The 26,405-nt window shown below is 45.1% G+C and overlaps 1 protein-coding gene across 1 annotated transcript in view; it reads left to right on the top strand.

Moving 5' to 3' along the window:
* TGFBR2 (transforming growth factor beta receptor 2) overlaps nucleotides 1-15,954 on the top strand; it is a 60,023-nt gene extending 44,069 nt beyond the window's left edge. Inside the window, exons 5-7 of the mRNA XM_040591624.1 lie at nucleotides 3,192-3,333; nucleotides 11,205-11,332; nucleotides 14,698-15,954. Of these exons, the coding sequence (XP_040447558.1) occupies nucleotides 3,192-3,333; nucleotides 11,205-11,332; nucleotides 14,698-14,877 (450 nt within the window). The 3' untranslated portion in view covers nucleotides 14,878-15,954. The remainder of the gene's footprint in view (nucleotides 1-3,191; nucleotides 3,334-11,204; nucleotides 11,333-14,697) is intronic.
* Nucleotides 15,955-26,405: the final 10,451 nt, after the last annotated feature.

Genomic DNA, 26,405 nt, shown 5'->3' with positions numbered 1-26,405 from the left:
TCATACCGTATTGTCAGTCATAAGACTGGTCCCATTTGGAATAAAGTGAAAACAGAGTATTTGGCAGCGTAAGGCAGGGGCTCTGAAACTCAACCCCGCAGACACTATGATTGCTTAAAGGCAGCCCTTATTTCAAGCTGATTTCTCTGGCATTGCTCACGGACAATTGGAAGTAGGAGGATAGCGTTGATACTGCCGCTTCCACCGTCCACACCAACACCAATGACAAAGGACAGTGCTGCCCAGAGCAGGTTACTGCTTTGGAGTGATGTCCTTGGGCACTGGTGTTGAGGCCCACTTTTTATTTTGCTTAGCTCCGGTGAATCGGTTTGGGGTGACCCAGCTAGTGTTGTTTTTCTCTGTGAAAAGGTGTATGATGGTGTGAAGTGACTCCACTTCAGCCACCACCTTGTTTTTTCTGGGCACACAAGCACCACTCACATAAATTTCCCAACCTGCCAACTGTAGTGCTGCAGCTTTTGCTAAGTCTGTCTTGCACCAAGATTTGCCTTATGCATCATTTCTGAACTTTACCCTTTGATTTACCTTTTACCCTTTCCACCACGAGGTCCAGTTTTTTTAAGTATATAATGGAGCTGACCCAAATTTTAATTCAAGGAAACCTCCAGCTTCCTATGGAATAAATGAAAGAGTAGAAGTATTTTACCGTTTTTCTGATCAGCCTTAGACAGTAATATTCAAGGCAAGTTGTCGGGGTTACAAAGCCGTCTTCTTTCCAATCTACACAACTACCTTTGACGTCACACGAAGATAGCCATTATTGACTATAAAATACTAGTTCCCTTAGTGGCTGGCTGGAAACCATCTTCTTCCCCATTGGAACCTTTGCAGTCTTTTCAGTTTGGCCATCCAGGATGGCTAATATTTGCAGATACTACTTATATGACCACATAAATCTGGACCTTTTAGCGTTGCACTGTGTTCAAAGTACTGGTAGGGGCCTACGAGGCCAGCAGTTCCTCAGAACTCAACTCAGAAGCATCTGCAACCTTGTAACAGATGGTCTCCTAATCAGGTAAAGAGAGATATCTACTGCCCCTCTGACTGACAGACCTCTGGCACAAAACATCCTGAAAGAAATGTAAGGTCTCCAGTAAAAAAAGATTCAGAAGTCATAAAAAATATAATGTATTGCAAGAAGAGAGATGGTCCCTCACTAGAAGCTTTGGAGGAGCAAGAACTGAAAGCAGACTGGTATTTGTGAAGAGAAAGCATATCCAGACTCTAGAGGGGCAACCAACTTTGAATTGCCAGATTTCAGGTGCCTAAAATGCCTGTGAGACTCAGGAGTCATGTTTCTGCATGATACAGAAGTATCTTTGACCCAAAGACCTAATATGCATGATAACATGCAGATAAAAGGACATAAGCAGAGTGGGAGACATGATAAACCCTAAGCTGAATGGAAACTGTATTGGCTTGATAGCATTCTTCAACTCATTTTATTTTTTTTCTGCATTTCCCTTTGTACTCTTTGGTTATAGAGCTTCATCCTCCATTGTCCAGCAAAGCCACAGAACATTTTCACTGCTGCAAAGAGAATGTGAAATACCAGACCAGGAGAGCGCTTTGTGACAATGTTAAGAATCTGTATTTAGGCACCATTAGCTCTTGTTTAAAATGACCAGTATTCAGGGGGTGTGGGACTGTGGGCTGCAGTGTTGTGCAGTGTGCAGGTAACAGCTTTGGGTGGGATCTGCTTGGGGAAGAAGTTGTGTGTTGGGGAACAAATGGGGCAGGGCCGGGGAGGGGAGCGGGGCACAGGGCAGGTAAGAATAGCCTCTGCTGCAGAGTTCCCACATGTTGATGTTCTGTAGGGGAGGGCTCGGGGATGCTGAGACATGATTGTCCCAAGTACCAATTCCCTGTGTGGCTGTTGCTCACATGCTCGGCCTTAAATTCACCACAGAGTCCATGTAATAGAGAATTTAACTTTGGGCTGATTACACAGGGTTTTTTCTGTCCTCTGCTTATAAAGACTTTGATCCTACAACCATTTGGATATTCTTGACACAGAAATTCTCTGCTGTTAGAGAGTCCTATGACAAAGCTATGTCCTTGATCTTTCTTGCTGTCTTCTTATGGTGCATTTCAATTTTTGTGGAACATCTGCCCATTTGCCCTGAGCCTGGGGTGATAAGATGTGTTTGCAGAAGCTTGTAAAACAGATGTCGTGGGGCTGTCTCAGGACTGTACGTTTACTATGTGGCTGCCAGCAACTGCAGACCCAGTAAACGAAATGACCTTTTGCAGTCCTGCTTGCTGCTGGGGTCTGAAGCGACTGCTGTAGTGCAGACAGCTCATTCAAATCACAGATCCTGCTGCATCACCCCCTTGTACTTGTTCATCTCTGTGATTAACCCATTTCCAATTTGCAACTATCATTGCCTGATGAAAGACTTAGTTTGCAGTTTTTCAAGGGGGGATAATTTTTTTATACCTACCCTGGGAAGAGTTTGTCATTTGAAAGCAACGGCTGAGTGATCTAAAAATTCTTCCTTAAATCCTTTCTTGTGATAAAAACAGACATTTAAACGTTGCCTTCTGTAATGCAAGGTCATAATCTAGATCTCAGCAAAGCTGCTAAAATCATTGCTGAAAATTGCTCTGTATGAATAAAGTTTATGAGAATGGCTTTTCAAACAAAGGGGCCAATTTTTGGTTTTGATTCAAATGTGTGCTTCTGCATTCAGTATTTGTGTATTTGCTTTCTGCTGCCAGGCCTGCATTTACTACTTTCCTTTTAAGCCTACCATGAAAAGAAACAGCTAACACTGTAATATGCAGCACAAAAGAATACAATGTGTTTCTTGCTCATCTGAAAGACACTGGGTCAGCTGCAACTGCTTCAGGCTCAATGGGCAGAGTTTATCTGTGAGCAGCCGAAGAGTGAGAAGGCTTGTCAGTGTCAAAATTATTTGCTTAAGGAAGTAAAAAGGGATATTTTTTTTTTTTTCTCCTTACCAAGGGAGCTGCAAGTGAGTTGGTAGTCAGGACAATGCCAGATTCCTCTGGCAGAAGAAATACAACCTGTGCCAAGTATGGACTGAATTTTTGGATACATGTCAAATGGCACCGTTTTTGTGAAAGCTGAAGTTAAATCACAGCAGAATCTAAAACATGAATTACAATTTCAGCTCCTTAGCCCTCCCTGATCTCCTCTCCTGCAGGTTGGCACAGCAAGGTACATGGCCCCTGAGGTTCTGGAGTCCAGGATGAACCTGGAGAACGTGGAGTCCTTCAAGCAAACAGATGTGTACTCCATGGCTTTAGTCCTCTGGGAAATGACATCTCGCTGCAATGGCGTTGGAGGTAAGTGCCATCAGTTTTCTTATCTCCATGTTTATAGACAGACATGCTCTCGTGGTTTGTGGAGAGAGTGATTCTTTTTAGTCTCACCAGCTTTTCTAGTGTATCTGGATGCTGTAAATTGACAGGCCTTTGGTAGTATGAGATGCAGATGTGCATGAGCAGGCTTGAAGGGCAAGCACCTGGGCACATGAGAAAAATTGTCCTCAATTGGTGTAAGAAAAAATGTGCTGTTAGGTAGACCACTTTTAAAGATTATTAATGTCTGGTTTTTCCTATAATATCTTGAGTAGCCATGGATTGACTCAGGCTGGTTGACTTCACCCAAAATGTTTGGAAACATAAGACAATTGGAGATATTAAGACCAAGAAATGATAACTGCCTCCCATTTGCTTTCATGGAATGTTAATTCTGAAACCTAACGAGGGCCAATTAAGTGTCACATTTACTAACCGATCATTTCAGTAAGAGCCATGATAATGATACCTTCTTGCTTTCCCAAAATCCCTGGCTGCTGCTCATCATGTTTTGTGGTGTTGCGAGAGATCATCCATGTAAGAAATCAAGGAATGTTTGTTGTATAAAGTGCAGTAACAAAACAAACATGATTGTAACTATCAGAACAGCTCCAGGAAGAGCTGCTATGCTTTTTCATATTCAGTTTGTTCACTGAAACAAAATCTCCATTTCAGTTTTGCCTAAAGCTGCCCCAGAATTCCCAGTGTGCAGCCCTGGTATGTGCTAGAAATCAGAAAAGTTGCTGTTGAGTTATCTGCATTACATATTGCCATGTTTGAAGATTTTCACCTTACTTCAGGGACTAAAATGAGACTAAGTTACATATAAAATTATTTGGACTGCTGGAATCGCCTAACATTCGTTCTCACAAAAACTGCTGTGCAGTCCTGGGCCTCTCACAGGCAGTCTAAGGAGTGGGAATGTAGAAGGTAACACTAACGTGGATGTTATAGTAGATATGCAACTACGATTTGATTTGTTACCCTTCTTCCAAAACCACAGAGGCTCCCTTTTCATCAGACTTGACATGGTTCCATCTTGAAGGGCTGCCATAGAGACAGGACAATCTTGCAGGCTAGAGCTCTACAGCAGGAGGAACACAGCGTACAGGAGAGAAACCAGTGTCCCATGGGAAGATGTGCATAGCTGCTCCTTGTTTCTCTACTAACATCCGTGGGATACCACAAGGGTGTTCATGAAGGTCTCTGAAGCCACTCTGCACAGTGGCTGTGTGGTTGTGTTAGGGTGTCCATGTGCAGGAGGGAGGAATGCCTCCACCTCAGTCTCCTCCTGTGTCTGACCAGTGTTTGGTCTTGCTGGGTAGGCTGAATTGTGGGCAACAGATTTGCCCCTGTTTGCACCCTGCCAGGAAAGCTACAAAGCGTGTATGTGTGCAGAAAGCTAGTGCTAGCATAAAAGCATGAAAAAATAGTCTTTTCTATTCGAACTTTTCAGGGGAAAAACATTTGGTGCTTCAGGAACTGACCCTCAGTCTGGCATATTCCAAGGCAAACCTATCCACATTTAACTGTCGTGGTCATGCCTGTTTCTGAGCGCATCGGTGCAACCTTAGCCTTTCATTAGCACTTTGTAAATGTGGCAGAGGAGATTTAGAACCTGAGAAAAAGGATCTTTGCCCTGTCTCTTGAGCTTTCTCTGTTTCTTGCATTTAGGAACTCCCCGTATTAATATAAACACGAGCTGTTCACTGTGGAGTCTTTTATCTTTGCTGATGCCCGAGTCCCTTCCTGTTCATGTTTGCTGAGTACGGCAAAATGGAGATTGTGGCAAAAGCAAACCTTATTGCTGCTGTTCTCAGAAGGCAACTGACTAAAAGAGGATATAAAGGGAGTTTCATAAGGAAGGAAAATCACCAGCATGTTCAGCTAGAAGAGACTGACCCATTATAACCTTGAGAAGAACAGCTGAAGTCATTTCAGGAAAGGGCAAGATTTCTCCAGCTCAGCATCCCCTTTGTTTTCAAGGTGGAGCCCCCACCCACATGCTTATTTTTCCTATTCATTTCACCCCTCAGCCATCCTCATCTCCAGAAATGCATATCCTAAATACCGTTTCCCTATTTCAGTCATCTTTCCAGGGGTGAAGTCCCCAGCAAAACCACAGGAGTACTTGGGCAGATCTGTAGGGGCTGGAACTTGGGCTTAGTTTCTCAATTCAGAGCAATTAAATACAACTCCCAGGATGTAGCTCCCTTACCTTGTCACTGGTACTGAGCTGCAGCAGCAATGCACAGTTTCTCTTATTTCCTTCTTATATTTTCCCCTGGTTCGTGCAGTCTGGCTATCTTTGCAACCAGCTGGTGAAATACCCTTACAGTGATTCATGACTACAGGTCCCCCTCTGCTTTCTCTCTCCATCTGTCACTCGTGAGACTCCCTCCTCTCCTCACAGCCTTCCCAAGGAGCTGCCTCCGCTCACGCAAACCTCTTTTTTTCCTAAACTGTTACCACTGAGAGAAATGGCTTCACGTACAAGCTGGAGCAGGCTGACCTGACTGCAGCCAGCCTTCCCAAAGGAGCCTGAAAGATGTAGGCGCCGTCTTTGCAGGGCAGGCTTGACTGTAGTATCGGCTCCCCGTCACCAGAGAAAGCCCACGGCAGTTCAGAGGGCAGGAGTGGCAGTCTATGCCGAGGCAGTGCCATTAGCAGCTTTCGTTAGGGAGGGAAGCATGAGGGGGAGCTAATTGCCATGCAGCCACGTAAAGGTACAGTGATTTATTTCTTTTACAAAGGGAGCTCTCAGGATTCATTTGTCAGCGTGCAGGTGTTCGGTGAGTGTGGGAGGCGACGGAGGCAGGTCCTTTCACTACAGCAGCTTTGTCAAGCACAGTCTCCACGCTATGCCAGGCCTTTTCAGTCAGCAGACATTTAAACAAAAATACCCAGCAGCATAATCCATACTATGAAGCGGCCGTAGTAAATAAGCAGGTGGGGATCAGCTTTTCAGAAAGGCCATGCTGTTCATTGTTACTTTGTTGTGCTAAATACAGAGAAGCCAAAATGGGGCACTAGGGAAAGGGAGACAGAGGCAAAGAGCGAGTTTGACTGATTTTTCACCGGAGTATAATTTAAGAGGCATATTTAGAAACTCAGCAATACTACTTCGGGGAGAACTTCAACTGCTCCACGCTGCTGTTAACTTGGTATTTCATTCAGTGCAACAGCTGTGCACCAGATGCTGCATGTTGCAAGAAATATAATTTTCATCTCAGCCACTTGCTTTCAGAGCGACACAGCTTTGGCGACTGAGGCAAGTGTAATTTCTCTGACAGCCTCCTAAAAGGAAAGAAAACCATCTGTTTTGTATCGGAACTGCTATGGGTGGGGGACTGTTGGGAGTGGCAGGGGAGAAGGAGAGGAAAGGGAACTTCTGGATACACAGGACTGATGAAGAGGGAGAAGAGAAGCCCCTCAGAAAATGGCGATGTTGCTCATGCAGTACTGTACTGCCTGGAGTGGTGGCTGGCTTCGGTATAGCAGCAGGGCTTTGTTTGAAATAGCAGCCTGGCTTTGCCAGAGCTGCGTTTAACGTGAATAATACCACCTATTAATCTTAGGCTTACTTAGAAAGAGTCAGCCAAGAGCCACAGTTTGGTAACTAAACGTTTGTGCATCCTGCACCTCGTGAAATGCTCAGCTTTCATCTTATTGACATGGAGAGGCGAGCGTTTCTGGTGGCAGGGAGCGTGCTGATAGCCTGTGTGGTGGCTGCACGTCGGGCGCTGAGGTGGCTGCAGCTGGGGCCCGATCTAAACCTCTCCTCCTGTGGAACAGAGCCCCATTTGGGCATGTCTGCACTGCACCTGCGGTGGTATATAACCCCCAGCTGGTACATCCACACAGTGCAGTGTCACCCCACGACAGCAAGTCATGTCCTAAAAATTCTCTAAGTGTCACCGTGGTATTACAGGTAAGGTAGCAAACGCTCGCCACGGTACCACATGTAAAGCAGCAAGTGCTGCCCTTCAACAAACCCAGGTAGCAATAGATGAGATCGCTGCGTTACACTCCATCTTGGGCACTGATGTGCTCTACGTTCCTCTGCTTTCCCACTTCAGGATCCAGCAGACAGTGACTAAGCAGCCTGTAATCATACGCTGATGGCAGAGCTTGTGCACTCCCATACCCTTGGAAGGGTGGCTGTGTCTTTGATCATCAGATGTAAAGTCAGTTAAAAGATGTCCCCGCAAGGGAAGCTGTGCAGTGAGTTCACCCCTCCCAACGCACCCTCACCCTTCCCAGCTAGCATCATTATTCTGAAGGAGTGGAACAGGGAAACCTAGGGAAAATGTGAAGTAAGCATTTGACAGCTCCTTAAACTTGGCCATGGAATGGCTTTTGAGCCTTTGCTTCATGTGTTATTATCCCTTTGTGCAACAAGCAACAGCTAAGTAGATCCACCACCCGAATTCCTCTAGCATGAAGACACAATCTACACACACACACCTGTGTGTGACAGCACCAGCAGTCACAGTAGCTCCACCATCAATTGATTTATCCCTTCTGTGGCTCTCCTCTTGTGAACTCTGAAGGGAGGAGTGTTTTGAAAGGACCTAAAAGTTCCCAGACACAAGCCCAGTGCTGTGGACTGTGCTTCATGGTTGATTTTTGCTGGCCTTCTTTCACCTTACTCCTGCTTTGATTCTGCAAATGAGCCTCCGTCTCCCAGCATGAGAAGGTGTCCTACAGAAATCAGTAAGACAGATCACGTGAGGGAGTGTCGACAGGGTCTGCGGGTGTGCTGTTCTGACCCAAGGGAAGAGAATTTCAGTGCAAAGGCCTTAGAGTAGAAAAAGAGCACATAAGCGAGGTGTATTTTTCATGAGAAACCCACAGCCAAGTTTTCCAAAGCATTCACCAGGCACAACAAACAGATTTTCAGTAATGTCTCTGTTAGGGGCTAAAAATCCAGTCCCAGCCTTTCTCAGACTTACGGGCAGGCCGGTGTCAAAGGAAACCAGAGGTACAGCAGTTATTAGTGCAAGGTAGCTCACAACCACAAACATTAAATGCTGGAGGTTAAAGTTGAAGGAACTCTGCCATTACTGAACACTAAAGTTGCTGTAGTTCATGGTACCTGAGGCATTTATGGTACTTCAGCCAGTTGTCATTTTTAGTGTCAGACAAGTCTAAAAACAATCAGAAGAAACAAGTAAGACATGAAAAATAGATTCAGCATCCTGTACATAGTCGTGCACAAGCAGCTAGGCACAAACATCTTAACCTACCTCAAATTGACATCTGTTACATCTACTGTAGCATGTCAACATGATCCATGAATAACCCCAGCTATTATTGCAAAATGTGTCTGACACCTGAGATTCCACAGCATGAGGATGATTTACTGCAAAAGGATTCAGGGGGCTTTTCTTTCGAAGGGAAAGAGAAGCAAGATAATAAATAGCAAGAAGATGCTGCATGCTTTTCAAACTGTGGGAAGGCAAAACTGTATTTCTATAAAGTCATTACAGGGAATTGGCATCTGGCCTCATTTCCTCTTTACCGTTAAAACAAAAAAAATAAACCAACCCCCAAAAAAACCCCACTGAAAAAAATCTGTTCAGTCTTTATATTTGAAAGAGGACCGCTCATAGCAGAGAAAGAATTCCTCAATCAGAGGAAATGTATTACAGACCTATCAATTCCCTGGAAAGGCTTTCCCTTCCCCCACTTGAACAGTCTCATGAGCCTGAATTGGCCTTTGGATTAAGCTCAGCAAGAGGGAGCAGGGCAGCAGGGCAGCACCAGCTTACCTCTGTTGGACATTCAGACGACTCATACTGCAGAAGCCATGGCTGGTGTCCATGACCACTGCCACAATCAAACCATGACTGATGGAGACGGTGTAAGAAATGGCCGTCTAGGTCATGCTATTTAAATTTTCCTAGCGTACTTTAGTAATTTGGTTAGCTTTGGAAGTAGAGGTATCTGCTTTGTAATCATTGCGCATCCGTTGCATAGCAATCCAGGTCTGACCAGCAAGATGGCAACTTCCCAATTAATTTCTAGGGCTAAAAGTCTTGTAAATTTACTTTGGCTGAGTAATCTAGAACAGATTAGTGTGGGTGAAACTGGTATGCCTTCTTGCAGAGAAAAGCAAGCAAAGCAGACTTTGGCACTTGAATCTTCAAGTGGTTAACGTATGAGAAGATAGCAGTTGTGTTTCAGGACTATAGCCACCCTTCAGAGCGTTGTGTGGACAGTGGTCAGCACCGGGTGGTTCAGGAGAAGGCAGGAGAGCTCTGCAGGAGGCATCTGTGGGGTGCTCTGCTGTACTGCACATGCAGTTGTTTGCAGCTGGATCTCTGAACACTGAACATTTGAAGCATAAGATTTAATATCCCTTCCAAAATGTTTGTTATAGTAACTTGGCTATTTATATTTTTTTAAAAGCAATAGAAATTCTTTTCCTGTAGCCTGATAAAGTCTTCGTATCACGGTCATTATGTAGAAATGAGATCTACAGCCTAACTCTAAGGTTTTGGAGAAAAGTCCACCTTTTATTTATGTTCAATACTACCTTGTTTTTATCATGAGATGTGACACAAGGATCTGACCTGTGTTACCTTGATCATTAGTTATTTTCAGTGTCTCATCATTTGGCCCCTTACATTTCTCCCCAAAGTAAACAAAGCTAAGCTTTAAAGGTTCTTCCCAATTTTTCCGGGCTTTTAATCATTGTTATCACCCTTCTCAGAGCTTCTTTTTACTGTAAGATGCCCCTTGACAGGAGTGAGCTGCACTGGACGCTGCATTTGAACTTTGGTTGTAACATTACGCAACAGTACTGTCTCTCCCATCTTGTTCATCTCTCTTCACACATCTTCTGGGCACTCACATGCATTCTCCAGACTGCCTTGTAGATTATACTTCAGTTTTTCTCACCCTCAATTAATTCCTAGAAAGAAATAAGAGGCAGCAGAACAGGCCAACTTCATAAATCTTTATCTAATACTAGCAAGTCATTAGGCCTGTGAGTAAAGTCTCCATCTGTTCCCAAAGAAACCACAGCATTTTCTACACTGTGTCAGCATCTACTATAATATTTCCGCTCGCAAAGATTTCTTGAGTTTTCTCCAAAGGCCCCATATGTCTGCCTTTTCCTTTCTCTCTCCAAAGAAAAGTAAAGAAAATATGCAACGTGCAAAGAAAAACTAGAATGGCAGCAGCCCCTTCAGGAAGCTGTGCCCCCTGCATCATGGGCCAAAACCTGACCCATTTTGGGAAGGAGGCCTAAAATAAGAGCTGACTACTACTTTCTACAGAGGAATGTGGATCAGTAATAAACAAGGGCAGCATGGCAGCTTCCATCACTGCTTTTTACTGTATCTTTGTCCTTTTCAAGCAACTGTTTCCTTCTAGCAATCTGGCACATTAACATCTATCATGACCTAGACAGATTTCGCTTTCTACTTCACCTGGTAAGTGTGTGTGGACTCAGGGGACCTAAGGGCAACCAGTTCTTGCAAGCCTGGCTCAAGCAAGACTCACCTTAAAGCTCCTGTGTGTTTTGCCTCAGCACAGACTGAAACGCTCACAAACCATTACAGGTTACTCCGCTGCTCTGACTGTTGCTAATATGATTATGTACTAAAGGGTTTAAATGAAAATTGTTTAGTTGGCTAGGAAAGGGAGGCGGGGGGGAATGTGGGAGTAATACATTTGCAACATTTTTGCAAATGCCAACTGGCTTTGCTTTGTTTGGAGCTGGTCAAGCAGAACAGTGGTACTGAGTAGCTAATCAGTAGCTCCTCCAGAGAACAGCCAGCTCCCTTCACACTTGGCACCAGCACAGCCCAGCTGAATACCCTTGTGTTTGCTTATTCTCTTGGCAGAAGTGAAAGAGTACGAGCCCCCGTTTGGCTCCAAAGTGCGAGAACACCCCTGTGTGGAAAGCATGAAGGACAATGTCCTAAGAGACAGAGGGCGACCGGAGATCCCCAGCTCCTGGCTTAACCATCAGGTAAGAGCACCTGGGAGCTGCGCTACACAATTAGCTAATTAGCTGCTGCCTGGAGCCTGAGCCTTAACTCAGTGCCTGGCTCACCAGGCTGAACCTCTCTTTTTGCACAGATCAGGGCTCTGTCACGCAGTGACACCGGTGCTGCTGTGGTTGAGACACCACAGCGTTCTGCACCATGCCTACCCCAAAGTCCTGGGTTCCTGTTGCCCACCAGTGTAATCTAAAAGTGATCAAAACAACCAGGTTGGAAACCTGAGAGCCGACAATCATCCAGCCAGCCACAGAATAATTAGGGCCTTAAATCACAGTGTGTGCAGGCTCTGAAAGGTCAAAGAGAACAACTTTGCACATGGGTCCCTTCAGCAGAGAAAAGAAATCTCAGTATTTTATCATGGAAACCAGTCACAGTTGTATCCCAGCTGTTGACAGGTTTAAGAAAATAGGAAATGAGTCTTCACCAAGCCGGTCTGGTTTTGTTCGGGTTGCGCATTAGCAGTCCATTTCCCTTGCACTTTGTGAAGCGCTCTGTCAGCTTTCCCCAGGCACCCGCACCATGGTTGCACTTCCTAGGCTACAGCAGATTTCTCAGTAGATGAAGCTGAATGGAAACAAGCTAAGTGCACGTGTTTCTTCACCTTTGCTCTGAGCAGTTCCATCGGTAGAGAATCACACGAGAGAAGTGAGGCTTGGTCACTCCACTTGTCAATGAAGTATGTTGAGTGGTCTTTACCGACAACAGGAAAGCATTGTGAACATTTATAAAAGCCCAGGCAACCAAGATCAGCCAGTATCTCCATCAGGAACAATGTAACGCTCCCTTTTTCATTCCAGTTGAGATGTTAAAATCACAAGTCTAACACCTACTTAAGAAAGGTCAAGTGAGTGGCCAAAATCAATCATCTTTCCAACCAAGAACAATGCATCTGCCACTTGATAAGCGTAGCAGAGTGCAGCCCCTTCCTGGACCACAGGGACTTGCTCCTTCTGTAGTCATCTGTGATGAGTAGGGTTATTAAGGAGGGGCCTTTAACTGGGCAGGAAAGCTGTATTTTGAGAGACACCTGGATATCTGGTATCACCAGTACTAAAAAGCCCTTGATGCTTTTTAGGAGCCATAGATACAACCATCTCCTAAATGACAAGTGGAGCTGGGAAGGAGAGATTATACTAATGCTCATCTTTATAGAAAAGGACTGGTTGCAGAAATTTTATAAAATAGTGGACGAGCTAGTGAAAGAGGTCATGATCGCAGTTGTTTGCCACAAAGGCAAAGTGAAGTCCAAATTGGTAATACACATGTGGTACTTTAGAAAAGCCCAGTTAGCAAAGCAGAAAAGAATCCTGAGCCAGATCATATGGTAGAAAAAATTTAAATAGTAGAAAATGCGTAAAACTAGGAACAGTGTGAGAACATTTCTTAGCATATTCAAAAGACATGGTCTCACATTTGAAAAAAATTAAAGAAGGGTAGGGTAAAGAACTGCTTAGGGAAACAGAAAAACAATAGGAAGATCTGTGGTCAGCAGACCTGAGGATAACGAGAGTTTTTCTCAAGAGCAAAAAGAAATCTAACTTAGTACCTGTCTTTTGCTGGATATGAAAGAAAGGTACTGCACACCCTAATGCAGAGGCAGAAGCGGTCAGCAACTATTTCTGCCCTGCATTTGGGAAGAGTCAGGTGGTTGACATGTAATAGAAGGTGATGAAGGCCCCTAAAAGCAAAAGTCATTGGTGCTTACAGCAGGCCTGGCGCAGTGTCAGGTGGCCCAGCGATTCCGTGTTTGGGACAGGGCTGCTGCTGCAGGCACTGTGCTCTGCGGCAGCAGGAACGCGCGATACTGCTGGTTCGGCCCTGAAGGGGTGCCTGGGCGCTCGCTTCATGCACGGCCAGCACAGCCCCACAGCTGCTCTCACAGCAGCAAGCCTGAGCGGGGGCTGCAGCTCAAGGTACTGGAGTAGAGCTCTAAGATAACCGTGAATTTTGTCACCTCTGGGTTGACATAGCGAGTAAAACAATAGCAGATTTGGACCTAGGTGTCCTGCATTCGACTTTGGAGATTTCCTCCCTACGTAAAACCCAGCCCTCAGTGTGGGGCACCCCACCGACTGGAGGGACCGTGCATCTGCGCTCGCATGTCACTGGGATGGGCACAGCTGGCCCCGGCGGGGTTGGAGCTGAGAGTCTAAGGCAGGAAATGAATGCCTGATAACACACCCACAGGACATTTAATGAAGGTGGATTTAATTCCCTTCATCTGAACCCCTTCAGCGTTTCACATTGCGCTATCTAAAATGCAGTGATGCATCAGCTTCGGCAGGGCTGTGACAGTTTGCAGCAGCTGAGGATCTGCTTTGAACTCCACAGAAGTTGTTCGTACTGTAATGGCTATTCCATATTCATTTCCTTCCTCTGCAGTCGTGTTTTTGTAATGAACTCATTATTCATCGTGATAAAATTCTGGAATGGTTTTACATATTACAATTTTTTTCCTCTTAATGAGATTTGTTGCACTATTGATTTCAAGTTAATGTTTAATATTTAATTTAATTTACTGCTTGTAATTTCAATGCCAGCAGAAAACTAATGTTATTTGTATACAGACAATAACGTTCTGCTATTAACATTGACATCAGTCAACATCACCAATTAGGTAAATTATGCAATTAATGCAGTGTTGTGAACTGTTATTTTTTTAAATAAGAAGTTTAAGATAAATCCTACTTAATGGGCTTTTAGTGTCATAAAGCAAAGCACACGATTTCCTGGCAAATACCTCATGTTTATAAAATGCATTACAGAGATGCAACTGTTTTTTGCTCCTCTAAACATGTGCATTGGGTACTGAAATGAAGGTTAAATAGCTACATCTGTGAGTGACGCGTTCAGGTGTGTGACTGTGTCCCATATTTGCCCATAGATTTAGTTAGCCTGCAAGGAATTCATAAAGAGCTAAGGCTGGGCCTGATATTGCTGGCAGTCAGAATTTTGTTTGAAAAACCCAAACAGAATTCAGGCAGTCAGAGGCACGGATTGACTGGGAAGTCACACAGAAGAATTCTGATCATCTTGATTGAAAAAAACCCTACTTGATTCTAAAACACTAGTCCAATGTGTCATTTTTCTTGTTATAAAATGTCAGACCATAAGCTCAGAAATGACAGTACCAACTAAAGGGCATAAAATATTGTAGTAGGGTGTCTTTATTAAAAAAAAAAAAAAAAAGGCATGCCCCCCGTGACCATAGCAGCAGAGCCCATAAAGCACCCCCAGGACACAGGAGAATAACCCCTGAACTTCAGAGGGCACTAAGGCAACCCACACGTGGGCTCTGGCGCTGACTGGCTGCTCTCTGTGCTCTCTGCAGGGCATCCAGATGGTGTGTGAAACTCTCATTGAGTGCTGGGACCACGACCCCGAGGCGCGGCTCACAGCACAGTGCGTTGCGGAGCGCTTCAGCGAGCTCAAGCACCATGACAAGCTCTCGGGAAGAAGCTGTTCAGAGGAGAAGATCCCTGAAGATGGCTCCGTGACCACTGCCAAGTAGCACGTGCCCAAGAGCTCCAGAACAGAGGGAAGTCGCTCCTAGATGCGTTCACCTTGCAAAGGAAGAAGTCTCGATCGGTGCCTTGACTTGCTTCCTGGAGGACTGAGGCTGTCACTACTCCCTTTAGGCTCCAGCTCTGAACGGAGAGATGTATTCGTGGGAATTAAAAGCTGGGGAGTAAGTGTCATACCCTAGCATTGGCTGCTGGCATCATGTCACAGGAGGAGCTATGTATGTTAGCACTTCCTCAGGAAATGAGATTTGAAAATAGCCAATAACATTATGCACTTTATTAATGCCTGTATATAACTATGAAATTGCTATTATATATATATACATATATATATATATATAAAAAAGTGTGTGTATGTATATATATATCTCTATATATCTATACACAGCCATGCTCGGAAAAAAAAAAGAAAAAAAAAAAGAAAAGAAAAAGAGTTAAAATTTTTTCAAAAGTGCTTCCAGGAGATCACTCGCCCTTAGGGAAGGAGCCTGGGGATGCTGGCATAGCAGGACACCAGCAGCTGTGCCCTAAGCGATCTGCCAAAAAGCTAGGAGTATGAGGTGGTAGGAAGACGGCCTTCAAAGCATGTGCTGTAAGCACCTGGCTGTGGCCCTGCAGTTCACGGCTGCAGGAGCAGTCTCACAGCAGACAGGCCAATTTGGCTTTGCAGTTGTACCTACATGGTCCTGTCCGCAGCACATTTTGGAAGGTTCAGGGATGCCTTTGCCCTCTCACCTTCACCCCTGTGTCCTTACAATGTCCCAGAACAGCAGTGCAAAGAACTTTGGTCCCTCCACATGTGTGCTTTGATACAGAGGTTATTAATGTTATATGTTTATTGCTTTGAATTCATGCTGCTTGCAAGCAGGTTGCAAAATATCAGCAGGATGAGTTTCTCCTCCTCCCACCCCCAAACCATACAAAACAAAACAGGGCCAGCAATAATCCAAGCAGATGTTTTATATTTGCTGTGCATTCTCAGTGCAGGCAGTACTATTTTTTTCCCTTCCTTTTACCTTGATTGTGTTGCTATAAGAACAAACTTTTTTTTTTTTTTTTCCCCTGTACAGCATGTCAAATTGCTTGACAGACCACAGTCTGACTCTGTTCTATGCTTTCTAGAGAAAAGTTCCTTGCAAAAGGACCTCGGAGGTGAGGGAAAACACTGTAGCATTAGGTTAATGGTATATTCTGCCCTCAGCAAGTCAGCAATTAACAGAAAATAAGCCCAAACCCCAAGAAAGGCGATTTATTCCAAAAGGAGCCCTCAGACATTGCTTACATTCTTTCAGAAGTTCTCCAAATGTTTAATAAGGTAGTTCACATCACATTGGGTCTATATAAATGGCAGCGATGTGTTTAGTAAGTGCTAACAATTTTGTCTTCAGGAGTTTTGCAGCAATTTTTCCACTTTTTTCTTCCCCACGGCATGGAAGCAGGCCTTGGAAATTAGAAACTCAGCCGGCACAAGCCAGCCCTGTACGGATGTATCTGGTGCAATTTATTAAACACCTTTGACAGATGAACATCGCTATTTCTCCAGAAGATGTTGCCATGTAAGTCAATAGGAATCACGCTTCCTCAAATAGGACTTAAGATTTAAGATGACAAATATTTTATTTGAAATGGGTTTGTATCTACCTTTTTTTTTCTTTCATTTTAACCAAACTACTCAGAAATATTTAAACAACCTCGGGGCAAAAACCTCGGCGACTACCGCGGCACTCGGCGAATGCGGTGTGCGGGGGCCGGGGGGCGCATGGTCTGGCGGCGGCGCCTGCTGCCCTCTAGCGGCGCTGCTGCCCTCCAGCGGTGCTGCTGCCACCTCGGCAGCCCGCGGCGGGGGACGGGGACCGCCCGCCCCTTCCTCCTCTTCCATCCACGCTGAACGTCAAGGACTGGCGTCCGGTAGTTCCTGACAATACTGACACTTTTACGTTTGGGGTTTTTTTACTACTACATGTAAAGGAATGTTCTTATTCTTTTAAGGAATATTTCACCTGTACATCATGTATGAAATAGGAATGTGAACAATATATACTCTTGTATATCAAGTTTGAAGCACTTAACTTGCTTTGTAACTGTTTTGGGGTTTTTTTCATCTGTTTTGTTTTGTTTTGTATAAAGCAAATGTTTATTGGAGCAAATAAAATAACACCAACTTGCATTTGTCTTTTCTCTCTAGAGCATCCGGAATAGGGAGACCGCTCTTTCTAAAACAAACCCTATCCTAAAAGGATTCAGGACCATTCCTTGCCACCAGAGGCCTGAATGTCATGCTGGGGGTGCCCAATGGTCTTTGCATGTGTCCTGTTTTGCTAATGACTCTTCTGGTCTCTACCCAGCGCTTCAGCAGAACAGCACGAGCAGACACCCAAACATACTGGCGCATTAGCCCCTGCAGTGTAAAACCGTCACTAGTCTCAGGGGTGGGGAGAGAGAAGAGGGTTCACAGCTGATGTTCTCCGGCTTTTAGGCTGCTCAATTCTCAGTACAGATGAGGCACTGGGTTTAGTGGTGCATTTGGCAGTGCTAGGTTAATGGTTGGCTCATTGGTCTTAAAGGTCTTTTCCAACCTAAATGATTCTATGATAAGGCTGTAGTTAAACTTCAGTTGTTTCAGTGCTGGTATTAAAGTGAGCCAGAAGACAGCCCGCTAAATCTGTGTCACTGAGAACTGTATGATTAATTGCTTGGGCTCCCATGGAAGACATGCAGAACACAAGCACCACGTAAACAAAGAGTGAGGTACCTTCCTCTTCCCCCACTCAAATTGCCTCAAGTGGGACTTAGGATGAATCTAAGCCTTTACACAGGATGCAGCCCGCCAGTGCCTGGTGTAGGCATCTGAAACTCTCCAGGTATCACCATTATTATTTTTTTTTCAGGGACCGTATTTTGGTGCCAAAACCTCCACCAGAGCTCATGCTTGGCTGCACTGAATACCTCCTTTTGAACCTTTACGTGGGGATTCCCCAAACAGGCACCCAGAAGTCTTCATTCTTGAGGTGAGCAGAACTGCAGAATCAGTAAGGCTAGCAGGGGTCTCTGCTGCAGGCACTGTGCTTGCTGGTCACCTGGGCCAGGGTCCTGTTCAAAACAGGCAGCTTGGATCAGATTGCTCAAGACCTTGTTGAATTTTGCGTATGTTCAAAGCTAATGATCTCACAGCCTCTCCGGGCACCTGGTGCTCCAAACAAAGCAGCACACGCAGCCAATGTCAGCTGTGGTGCAAAGAACAGTGGCCACATTTAGTCTAAACTTGGAGAAACAGGGGCTTTGTGAAGGAGACGCTGCCTAGGTGCCCCCGCCAGCAGACAGCTGCAGGTGACCAGGTCCTTCATCGAGCCAGCTCCCCTCTGCCCCACGCTACCAGACTATAAATCCAGCCGCACAGGGAGGATGCTGCAGCCAGGTGAAACCAGCTGCCTGGGGCCACCCCAGAGGGGCCTGCAGGGAGCCTTGCTGCAGGGCTGCTGGGGGTGCAGTCAGGACAGGACCCCGCCAGCTGCAAGGCAACGTGCCCGCACCAGCCTTGCTGTAGTCGCTCTAACGCGGAGGGATGGTAGGACACTCTACAGCCTCTCCCTCCCCAGCAAGCACTACTGACACAGCCTTCCCTTCCCTCCTGTTTCTTCAGTGAAGACCAGGTACAAAACAGCTCTCAGCTTCCCTGCAGACATCCAAAGCCACACTGTCCACACTTCTGTGGTTTCCAGCAGCGCCCTGCTGTGCCCAAGGCAAGCCTAGCGTCACTGTGGTCGGCCTCAGCATTTGCTGGTGCGCTGATGGCAGTGGCCACCCCTCACCAGTCCCTGCCGCTGGCCACATACTTGCAAAGATCTTCAAGCCCCGACATCCTGTCTATACTGGCTCAAAGCCCAAGTCCTTTTGGCATAACAAGGCAAGCAAGTGTTGCAAAACCAAATACGAAACGGCTTAAGAAAACGTAGCAGGCAAATGCCAGACCTTTCAGTCTCGATATACAAAATATCCTTGAAATAAAGTACACCGTATCCTTCTAATAATTTTTTTCAATTAAGACTTTCGCCCACCTTTCTCATCCTAAATATGGTATTCAACATCCTGCTGTAAGCAGCTCTTAATTAGCATCCCAATCAGCATTTTATCACCAGGGTACACAGCAAGGAGGCTCCAGCTGTGCAATGCAGAAGGCAATCCTTGGGTTTACTACTGAACTATGCAATGGTCTAAACTGGATGGCAAAGCTTCCCTGCACAGCCTGCCCATGTTACCAGTTCATGTAATTCCCAGCACAATCGAGATTTCACTCCCTTCTAGGGTATTTGCAACTGCTACTGGAATAGACAGGAACGATAAAAGAAGACAAAAATCATGACCTGGCTCCTGGGGGTTGGAGGGGAGAAAGGAATTAAGACATCATTGCTCTGAACGCTCCTGGAAACAAACTGGGCCACATGTAGAGCACCTGCAATATTGTCCTCTTGTCAAGCCAGCTGTGCTGGGACCCAAGGGCTTCCTTTGCTTCCAGAGAAACCTTGATTAATTTATTTCCCGATCCTTAGCTCTTTCTCTCCCTCCCGCATTCTTTTTTTTTTTTTTTTTTCTCTTTTTTTTGGCATTATGTTTTTAATAAAATGCTGCCTATGGCAATTTTTCCCTCCAGCCACAAGGAAGATGGAGTGAATTCTGTTCCAGACTGTCTGCTGCTCGTTCCTGAACGCAGTTTGGCTGCGTTCATGCTGCTTATTACTTGGCAAATATTCATGCAAGTCAGTGCGCACCATATGCACGTTCAGAGGCTCTTGCTGGGGGGGTGTGTGTGCCAAAAATCCCAGTCTCCTCCTCTATCAGTACAAGTAATGCACCTCGCTGCAGGATTTTGGTGCTTGGTTGTTTTTTTGATCGGGCACCTGTGTGCTAGTGGATTACATTTCCCAGCATGACCCCCAAGACCCATTTGGCCTGAGCCCATGGTGTCCCAGCTTGGCTGTCCAGACCACACTTCCTCACCATGCCTAGACCTGTTTGTAGCTTTCACCTATTTCTGACCTCCAGCAGCTGAAAGGCCTTGCTCGTGGGCAGAAAGCTGAGGAGAAAGTCAGTGGTTTGTTGAAATACGGCCAAATTGTGAGGCTTCTGGGAGGACCAAGCCCAGGAAATAGATCTAAAACTCTTGACCGATGAACACTTTGAGCACCATCTAATCACTTCATGAAGAGACAAAGGCAAAAGGCAGCTCGTAAATTATCTGCTGTGAATTAGTTGCTCAGTTATAATGGTGATAAACTAATCCCTTCAGACAGCTGCGTTTACGTAACTAAATTCTTAAAAAATAAAATGGTTACCTGATCAAGTCCGCATGAGTGAACTCCCACTGCTGAGATGTCTGGTTCATAAATGCGCTGCCATGTGAAAGCAGGTAGAGCAAAGATCCCTGGCATTTCTTCCCAGGCTAGCAGGCTCATGTGTGTCACCCAAGGGACCACTCACAGCTGAAAGCACTGAAAACACCTCTTGCTCCTCTGCTGCAGCAAGGCTTTCCTGTGGAAGAACAACAAAAAGCAATTCAACTTGCTTTTCTTCACCCTTCCACGGCTTCAAGCCCCAGCTACCAACATCTCCTCCCCACCACTCCTCTCCTCCTCCCAGGCACCCTCAGGTGCCTGAACGGGGGCTGTGCAATGCTCTTCCTCCTACCTCCAGTTTGGGGTCAGGGCACTGGTCTTTCTCTCATGAAGGCAATTACACAAACATTACTGCGTTTGTGTTTCAGACCAGGACCTGCATCAGCTGTTTGGGTTCAAGCGCTGAGCTGAGCACTGCGTGACCTCCCACAGGGCACCTCACCATTGGTTCTGCTCAGGCTAGAGCCATGCCCTTCTTCCTGCCTACCGCTCCTGCCCCAGCCCCCTCCTCTCCCCTACAGGGACCATCCTGACTGCTAGGGTCTGCCCACCTCCAGAAATGGCACCTGAGTAAACCCACCGCACACACCTGTTGAAAACACCGCCACTTTGCTTATTTAGGGTGGGAGCGATGCAGAGGAAGCGAAGCCTGAAAGAAACGCTGGTTTCTAACCAGCTTGCACAGAGATGGCGGTCAGGTCTCTGGCCAGGCTTGGCGGCTTTCTGCTTCGGCTTGAGGTCTCTGTGTTTGCTGAAGGACAGGATGACCACATCACCACTGGCTTGTCATTCACACGAGCAACTTGCATCACCCCTCCGACTCCACCCTTGACTCTCACCCTCCCACCCCCCAAGCCAGGAATGAAAACACCCCTACAACATTTACAGCCCTGCTGCAACGGGGTTTTTTGTATCATGCAGCTCAGTCACCTGCCAGTGTAACGTAAAAACCTTTGAGATGTCCTGGGTTTTGCAGTGTGCCTCAGCCTCTGGCTGGCTGCATGTGGGGTTTAGGCGAGTACATTATTTTGGATAAGTGAGAGCAATGTGGGATGCGGGATGTGTTATCGGAGCTGTACGGTGAGCTGCAGAAGGGGAGCTCCTCACACACACACCCCCCAGCCCACCCCCACAAAGGCCAAGCCCAGCACTTTCCAGCTGGTACAAAGAGCTCCAGAAACAGACTTTCTTCTGTTAGAACTACGCCTGAGTCTTCATGTTTCAGCCTTGCGGGAAACCATTTAAGGTTAGAAAATGTTTTGCAGAAGGTATTGATTTAATGTAATTCCTGATTTCCTTTGAAGGTGAAAATTGTCTTTCTAGTTCTCAAACAGAAGACAATATAAACTTCCCCTGAGATAACATCTGCCTGTCTGTGGCTGCAAACGTTTAGCTCCTAAAGGCGGGCCTTTACCTGTTGACTTCCTCAAACATGTATGCGAATGCTGAGAGGATCTCTGCGCTCACCCAGCAAGGCTGTCTGTGCCACGACTACTCAGTAAAATAAGATTATAAAAATATTGATATTAAATTGGGAATATATCATTTGGCAATGTATATGAAATGCCTTCCGAGACTCAGAAGTGACAAGGGCTGTTGCTTCAGAGATTGAGATAAAAATACAAGGCCTACTCTGGGCAATTTCAGTGCATCATTGCAACAATTGTTTGAGAATCATTTAAAGCAAAACACTACTTTTTGAAAGAGCAAAGCCTTTTATACAGGATATATGAATGCCTGGAACGACAAAAACATCTCTGATCCAACGAAACTCAACTAAAGGTTGTCAGAGAAAGGATCCAGTAGAAGAAAACACAAAACCCATCTGCTCACACCACCAAGACAAACAACTACGCGGTGCCACCACCAAGGAGAACTATAACTTGCAGCACATGGGTTAACAGACAACATATTACATTCAGGAGCAGCCCATCCATAAGAGAGGCACTTAGCAAGTGAAAGATGGTAACTGCTGGTGATACCTGAATCCAGCCTTATTTCTGGAAAGGTGAGGTTTCCTCCTTTGGCAAATTAAAGCCAGGGTACGGATTCTCTTCAAGAGATACGCGCTTTCCATAAGATGTCCATCTGGTATTCCTGCAGGCAGCAGAAAGTAGGCCATACCTTTAATTAGCTAAAAGGTTTTGAACAGGACATAAATCTCATACGAAGACTGTTAATTTTCCAGTTGTTAAGCCTTGTATGCTTTTACATAGATTTGCTCATGTGCTTTGGCTACAACCCCTTTTGCACATCTAAACCCCATGGGAGAAGCAGGAGCAGTATTTCTGTGACATGACAACATCACCGACACTTCAGCCTCACTACTGGGGAGGAGTCTGCAAACGCAGCTCGCAGGGGATTAGACTGAAATTCTTCTTGTATTGCTCTGAATGGCATAGCAAAGTGCTCCTGTGTTTTAAGGCATTAAGGGCATCGCCCATTAAGCAGCAGGTTGTTTAGCCTGGGTACTTCTGGAAAGGACATGTAAGCCTTATTAAATAAGGGGGGGAGAAAAAAAGCAATTTAATTTTAATTTAGGAATGTTAACATTAATGGGCTTGTCTTGAAATAATTTCTGGAATGGTTGCTTTAAGAACCTAATCTTAACAAAGCCATAGGAAATGGAAGAAAGAATTTAAATTAACTTACTTCATCCATTTGTAAATTGTTTGGGTTAATCACAGTAAGCCAAACAGGATTCAGCCATACTTAAACACAGCCTTTGCCTGAGTATAAACTGTTTATTATATCCATGACACACAACTAGACAAAATTCATTCTTGAGCTGGGGAAGAGTCTAATTTGGTTTTATAGGCTCTAGAGGCAAACATTTTGGCAGAAGAGGGTTTGCTTTTCAACATAGAACAATCTCAGGAAAACTCTCCCCAAAGCGAGCGCGCGATGCGGCAGCATCTCACCATCCTTATCACATCAGCAGCTTGGCCTAAAGTTGGCTCCCATGGCAGGGTGGGACCTTCCTGGTCAATAGGTTTGACTTCAGCAATGCGACCTATTAGGTCTGTGGATTTTAGGGAGATTTTTGGTGTGGACACACGGAGAGTTGCTCATACACTAGCTTAGAGACCGGTTGTTCTTTTCTTTATGTATCTTCACATTAGTGCTAATGATACAAAGTATTTGGTTCAAAAATCCTAAACAAGGAATACAATGGATTTTTACAAAGAAAATTTTGCCTTTTCATTTTCCAATGAGCATTCTGGCAATCCTGGGTGAGTCTTGATGGCCGTGTGGGCTGGCGAGGCTGGAGCTCTGTATTTCTAAACTACTTGCCCCAATGTGCAGAATCAATCATATTAGCTTCTAGAAGAGATGGAAATTTATTTCATGGACACATGCATGAAATAAGCTTTGGATACAGGGTCAGACAGGTCAAATGATGATGTTCATCTTTTTCTATCTCTTTTTCTTTATGTGCGGCCAATGCATTAGCAATTGGAATGTCTGAATGCTACAGAGCGAGTGACACCTCTCACCCACGTAGCAACACATTTCTTGCTTAAGCCATGCACCCTGGCAATAATAAAATTATTAACCTGAGGATATTAAATGCTCTGATGAATAACTTGCATATGCTTGTGACTCCATTTTGCGTATTTTATGGTAAGAATTGATTTTTAAATAACTGCTTTAATTGTCTTCCAGGAGTAATTAAAATGGAATTATAGGGATTGTGAGCTGCATGCAATGCTTTCATTAAGACAACAATTATGGGGGAAGGGCCCTTAATCAGGCAGGGGGGAGGAACTCTTTTCTTTTTTTTTTTTAACGTCTTATGCAAATATCTCCTACATGATTGCCTCATCAGGTTCAATACTCCGGGACCAGAGCAACGTCTTTGTCTTCCCATTCTAAAGACACCCAGCAAACTAAATACTGAGGGTACTTTTTTTATGAAGGAAAAGCATTAAAAAACAAAACTAAAACCATAAAAGAAACCCCTTCAGGATGAACTGTACAACTGAAAAGGAGAGTGGATGGAAAGGCCAAAATGTTTAGTACTTGTTTGGTTATATTAGTCTTCTGTCTAGCTACAATCAGACAAGAAAAGATTAATTCTCAAACTAGTATGGGATAAGAAAAGGGTGGAAAATGCTTAGTATATTGTATTGTTTCAGCTGACTGATGTGGACAAAAATTGCCATCTCAGATCTATTTGTGCTTGTCTTTGACTACTCTGACTCTTTTGCATAAAACACATGTCCAGTTCCGAATTCAGATGCATGTCCCAGCCATATCATAGCTCTGTACCAAGGCAAGGCTTTGGTGCTCCCCTGTGTTCCCCTTCCAAGACCCCTGCTTTCCCAGAGTCAGCGCTCAGGTAAGCAGCCTGGCCAGGCCCTGCGGCATCCCCAGGCCCCAGCCCCTGCCCCAGCCCCCCTGAGGGTCAAGTTCTCCGAGATGCAATATGCCCCAGCGAGGATTTCTGCAGTCACACAGTTTGCTCCCACATAGCCAAAGGGACAGAGGTAGTACTTACTACTTGAAATGAGGCAAAAAGAGCTGGGGAACCCATTCAGTTCCTTGTCTCTCAGGAAATTACAAGGGGTAGGAAGAATCAAATTATTTGAAGGCAACTGGAAAACAGTATGAAGAGGGTAGGGGGCAACATGGATTCGTCAACATATTTTTTTTATCGTACAGAGCAGTAGCTCTTGTAAAATGGAGAAGATACAGTAAGCATCATATGTGTTGAGCTTAGAAAGGCTTTTGATGTCACCTCAAGTGATATTCTTGTTAGCAAACTAGGGAAATGTTGCTCAAATTCAAGTACAGAGCTGATGCAAAGCTGGCTTGAATTTACAACAGTTACTATGTATATCCCTAGGAGGCACTGAGTACCATCCCACAATGACCCACGCGAGGCTCCTATTCAGTATTTTAAATAATTACCTAGGTGATGGACAAACGTAAATGCTTATGAAACCTGCAAACTGTATCATGCTGTGAGAGGCTGCAAGTGTGCTGCAGGATGGACTGACAATTCAAATTGTTCTTGACATATTGAATAAATGTTTTGAAAAACCATGATCCTCGTTACTGGGAACACTTACAAAGGAGTAATTAAGCATACAGATATCTAATGGAGAGCAGCTGGCCAAAGAAGCTCTAGTGCTCAGGGTGGATCACAAGCCTGACAAGAGTCAATAGTATCTTGCTGTTACAGAAGAAGGCGAGCATCATGGTGACGTACAAACAGCAGTGTAGCTGAGAGATGTACAAAGTGATCCTGCTCCCTTTGAAAACCTGGTAAGAGTTCAGAGAACTGCTCTGCCTTGTTTTGGGCAGTGGAACAATCAGAAGATTCTCAAACACAGCCTCTGAGGAAATGTGGGAGGAATGACTGTAATGCAGGACTAGAAAAGCCAATAATTAAGGGGCAGTAAGATAATGAACTTAGAACACGTAGAGGTTGCTGAGAGGAAAAACATGCGTTAGCCCTAATCATGGTAGGTAGATCAAACACAGCAGGGAAAATCTGGATTATCCATTACGGGAAGACTGCAGGCTGTCCGTCCAGCACTTTTGGTCATAGACTAGACAAAGGTTAGACACTAGTTCTCAGATATCGCTGATCTTACCTCAGGATGGTGGTCATATCATCTTGATGACATCTTGAGATCCTATCTTCTCACAGGGGTCGCAGTTCTGTGTTTGGTCTGTGGCTCCAAAGGTCTGTGTTCAGGGTGGTCAGGAATCTGGAAATTTTGTTCTATGGGAAATGCCAAAATGTGTTGGGGCATGGGGACAGGACATCCTCTTCTGTAACTCACCGTAGAACATCAATATTTCTCAAGGAAAGGAAAACATTTTTAAAAACCCAGACATTTGGATTGCTTCAGAAGAAAATCAAGCCTGGAAACTCAGCACTCTGAGGCCATAGAGCTGAAAGTGGCTTGCATGCTCCCGAGTCAGTTTTTAACCTTGGTAAGGAGCACGAGTAAGGAATCAGTGCTCAGCTGAGAGGCTCACAGTCAGGAAAGTGCTTTTTTCACGGCCCTCTGAGCTCCCCATTGCCCAGCTTCAATGCCCCAAACACACCAGTGTCATCATGGGTTACACAGCAAGGAAACATATTCCTGTCACTATTTAGGCAGGATGAC

The sequence above is a fragment of the Falco naumanni genome, chromosome 4, assembly GCF_017639655.2.
Source record: "Falco naumanni isolate bFalNau1 chromosome 4, bFalNau1.pat, whole genome shotgun sequence".
NCBI classification, from domain to species: domain Eukaryota; kingdom Metazoa; phylum Chordata; class Aves; order Falconiformes; family Falconidae; genus Falco; species Falco naumanni.
Note: the sequence above shows the minus strand (reverse complement) of the source record. Positions and strands in the feature narration are given on the sequence as shown.